Source organism: Myotis davidii, unplaced genomic scaffold (assembly GCF_000327345.1).
Source record: "Myotis davidii unplaced genomic scaffold, ASM32734v1 scaffold217, whole genome shotgun sequence".
NCBI classification, from domain to species: domain Eukaryota; kingdom Metazoa; phylum Chordata; class Mammalia; order Chiroptera; family Vespertilionidae; genus Myotis; species Myotis davidii.
This window is the reverse complement of record NW_006290034.1, coordinates 9,604,516-9,608,221: the sequence shown is the minus strand read 5'-3', so window position 1 is coordinate 9,608,221 and position 3,706 is coordinate 9,604,516. Positions and strand designations below refer to the sequence as shown.

General features: G+C 48.9%; 1 protein-coding gene across 1 annotated transcript in view; it reads right to left on the bottom strand.

Annotated features, from left to right (window-relative positions):
• Positions 1-498: 498 nt before the first annotated feature.
• The window catches only part of CD2 (CD2 molecule), a 12,567-nt gene continuing 9,359 nt past the window's right edge, over positions 499-3,706 (bottom strand). Inside the window, exon 5 of the mRNA XM_006763053.2 lies at positions 499-1,360. Coding sequence (XP_006763116.1) covers positions 1,029-1,360 — 332 coding nt within the window. The 3' untranslated portion in view covers positions 499-1,028. The remainder of the gene's footprint in view (positions 1,361-3,706) is intronic.

The following is a 3,706-nucleotide window of genomic DNA, read 5'->3' as shown; positions in this document are numbered from 1 at the left end:
AATTCACTGTTAATAACTCATTCTCAAATTGCCCCCCTTAAAAATCAAATTGCCCCTCTGTGGGGCATGTGCCCCACGCTGGGAACCACCATTATAGATCGTCGTGACCGTGTCTGAACAGTAAAGGAAGTGGTACCCAAAGAATTATGTTTTCTGGTGCCTCTTGTTGAAGTTTGTGCAGAGAAATTTCAACCTGAGCCCTGGGGAGCATGCTCTGGTGGGGGTGCTCTGCTGGGGGAGGGGACCCAGGTGAATTGGGGGAACCAAATGTGGTCCTGCTGCCACACCAACAAGCCTCTTTTTGATGCTTCAGCTTGATGCTGGGTTCCTTTATTTTATTGTATTTTTTAAGTTTTTATTGATTTTAGAAAAGAAAGAAGAGGCAGAAAGAGATAAGAAACATCCATCGATGATAGAGAAACATCGATCAGCTGCTTCCTGCTCGCCCCTTACTGGGGATCGAGCCTGCAACCTGGGCATGTGCCCTGACCAGGGAATCAAACCGTGACCTCCTGGTGCATAGGACGACACTGTACCAACTGAGCCACACTGGCCGGGCGCTGCTGGGTTGCTTTCTATAATGAGTAGGCACTGGGGTCAAGTCAAACCTTAAATTTCACATCTTCTCACGAGATGGTAGGCAAGTGTCCACTAGGCACATCAGAAACCCAAGAGTCTCTGCAACAGCAGGTGGCTGGTAAATGAGACAGGGGCACAGCGGCTGCTGGATATCACTCAGGGTGCCAAGGAGCGCTCCAGGGTTTCGTGCTCGGTCACCCATCATCCTAACGATTGCACTTTTATTGTCTCTCCCTTCTTGTTGTGGTGGCACTTGAGGAGGAGGCCAGAGATTCCAGATGTGAGACCGTGTGGCTGAGAGGGGTGTGCAGGTGTGGCTGTGGGCCAGGAGCCCGGGAGGTGATGACGCCCTGCTTGTCGGATGCAGCTGGTAGAAGTGCAGGCGTCCTCACCGAGTGCAGGAGCTCCACGGTGCCTTTCCGGGAAGGGACAGTTTCTACCTCTTTGAATCAAACGACGGGGACAGCTCTGCCAGAAGACTGTTTTGTGTTTTCTCTGGCCCCACGGGGAGGTTTCGGTTGAACCCGAGGCGTGGGGAGAGGAGGTCCTTTCTGCTGGTGGACGGGGGCGCCAGGGCAAGGAAGGGGCCTCCTCTGCTGCTGGTGCTGGGCACGTTGGCCAGGAGGCGGGGGGCGAGGACCATGTGCCTGGGGATGATGACCAGGTGGAGGAGGGGCTTGGGACGCGGCTGCATTGGGAGGAGCTGAGGCTGGAATTTGGTAGGGCCTCCGGCTCCTTTCCTCAGAGGTGGTTCTGTGTGCTCTGAGTTCCAGCTTTCCACCTGCAACAACAAAACTTGTAAACGTCAGAGCTCATCTTGGCAAGGTATGATGGATGCGGCTCTTTACCGAGTGGCCCTTCTCTGCACAAGGGGTCTGCTAGCTGCTCTCAGGGAGGTGATGAGGAGGCAGAAGCTGCCCCTACCCGCTAAGGCGGGGTGGGGAACCTTTTCTCTGCCAAGGGCCATTTGGATATTTATGGCATTGTTCGTGGGCCATACAAAATTATCAACGTAAAAATTAGCCTGCTTTGGACGGACCTGGAAAATATGATGCTAAGTGACATAAGCCAAACAGAGAAAGACAAATATCACATGATCTCACTTATTCATGGAATCTAATGAACAAGATGAATTGGCCAACAAAAGTAAGACCCGAAGCAAGGAGGCATGGAGAAGACTGACGTACCTCGTACCTGGATGTGGGGTTGGTGAGATGAGAATTTTTGGAGGTTTGGGGGAGGGGGGAGAGAAGGGAGAAATGGGAGATATCTGTAATACTATCAGCAAGAAAAATATATATTTTTTAAAAATTAGCCTGCTGTATTTGGTCAAACATTTCATTAACTCATTTCTAATGCCTTGGCAGGGCCAGACCATATAAGGCCCTCAGGCTGGATGTTCCCCATCCCTGCTCTAAGGGTTCCCAGTCTTGTAGGGCAGACAGATATGCCCACCAGCAAGACAGAATGAGAACCTGGGGCTTTGAGAACTTGGGAAACCAAAGGCGAGGGGCCTTTGTGCCTGGGTCTCCTGAAAGCAGAGAGGGCACTCAGACCCCTCAGCCTGGCCTCTGTGTCGTCCTAGAGGTGGCTCACTGAGCACCTGGTGGTTAGAGCCCTCGCATAGGCTCTGAATGGGCGGAGGACACATCAGTAATGACCTTCATTCCCATGGGTTTCTCTGTTAGATCTGCCTTCTACTCACTTCGGCTCTAATGCAACCCACATTCTGCATTTAGCATATCCTCTGGCTGGAGGATAGGTTCTTATGAATTCAGAAGCAAGCCCCGTCCTCCCCAGCACCCGTGGAGACACTTGGTGTGCCATTAGAGTAGTCCCCTCTTATCCACGGTTTCACTTACCCATGGTCAACTGCAGTGCAAAAATATTAAATGGAAACTTCCAGAAATAAACAATTCATAAATTTTAAATTACATGCTGTTCTGAATAGCGATGAAATCTTGCTCTGTCCTGTCTGTGTATGAATTATCTCTTTGCCCAATGTATCTACTCCATATATGGCAGAGAAGGGAGAAATGGGAGGTATCTGTAATACTATCAGCAAGAAAAATATATATTTTTTAAAAATTAGCCTGCTGTATTTGGTCAAACATTTCATTAACTCACTTCTAATGCCTTGGCAGGGCCAGACCATATAAGGCCCTCAGGCTGGATGTTCCCCACCCCTGCTCTAAGGGTTCCCAGTCTTATAGGGCAGACAGATATGCCCACCAGAATGGCAGAATGAGAGCCTGGGGCTTTGAGAACTTGGGAAGCCAGAGGCGAGGGGACAGGTGGGGGCCTTTGTGCCTGGGTCTCCTGGAAGCAGAGAGGGCTCTCAGACCCCTCAGCCTGGCCTCTGTGTCGTCCTAGAGGTGGCTCACTGAGCACCTGGTGGTTAGAGCCCTCGCATAGGCTCTGAATGGGCGGAGGACACATCAGTAATGACCTTCATTCCCATGGGTTTCTCTGTTAGATCTGCCTTCTACTCACTTCGGCTCTAATGCAACCCACATTCTGCATTTAGCATATCCTCTGGCTGGAGGATAGGTTCTTATGAATTCAGAAGCAAGCCTCGTCCTCCCCAGCACCCGTGGAGACACCTGGTGTGCCATTAGAGTAATCCCCTCTTATCCACGGTTTTACTTACCCATGGTCAACTGCAGTGCAAAAATATTAAATGGAAACTTCCAGAAATAAACAATTCATAAATTTTAAATTACATGCTGTTCTGAATAGCGATGAAATCTTGCTCTGTCCTGTCTGTGTATGAATTATCTCTTTGCCCAATATATCTACTCCATATATGTATCTACGCCGTACATGCTCCATTGGTCACTTTGCAGCCATTTAGTTATCAGATCAACTGTAGAGGCATCGCAGTGCGTGTGTTCAAGTCACCATTATTCTATTTAATAATGGCCACAAAGCCATTCACATAACTTTCATTACAAGGTGTTGTTATAATCCATTTGATTATTAGTCATTATTGTTAATCTCTTACTGTGCCTAAAGTTATAAATGAACCTTCATTGTAAGTATGCATTTGTAGAAAAAACATAGTATGTACAGGCTTTGGTACTATCTGTGGTTCCAGGCAGCCCCTGGGCATCTTGGAATGCATTCC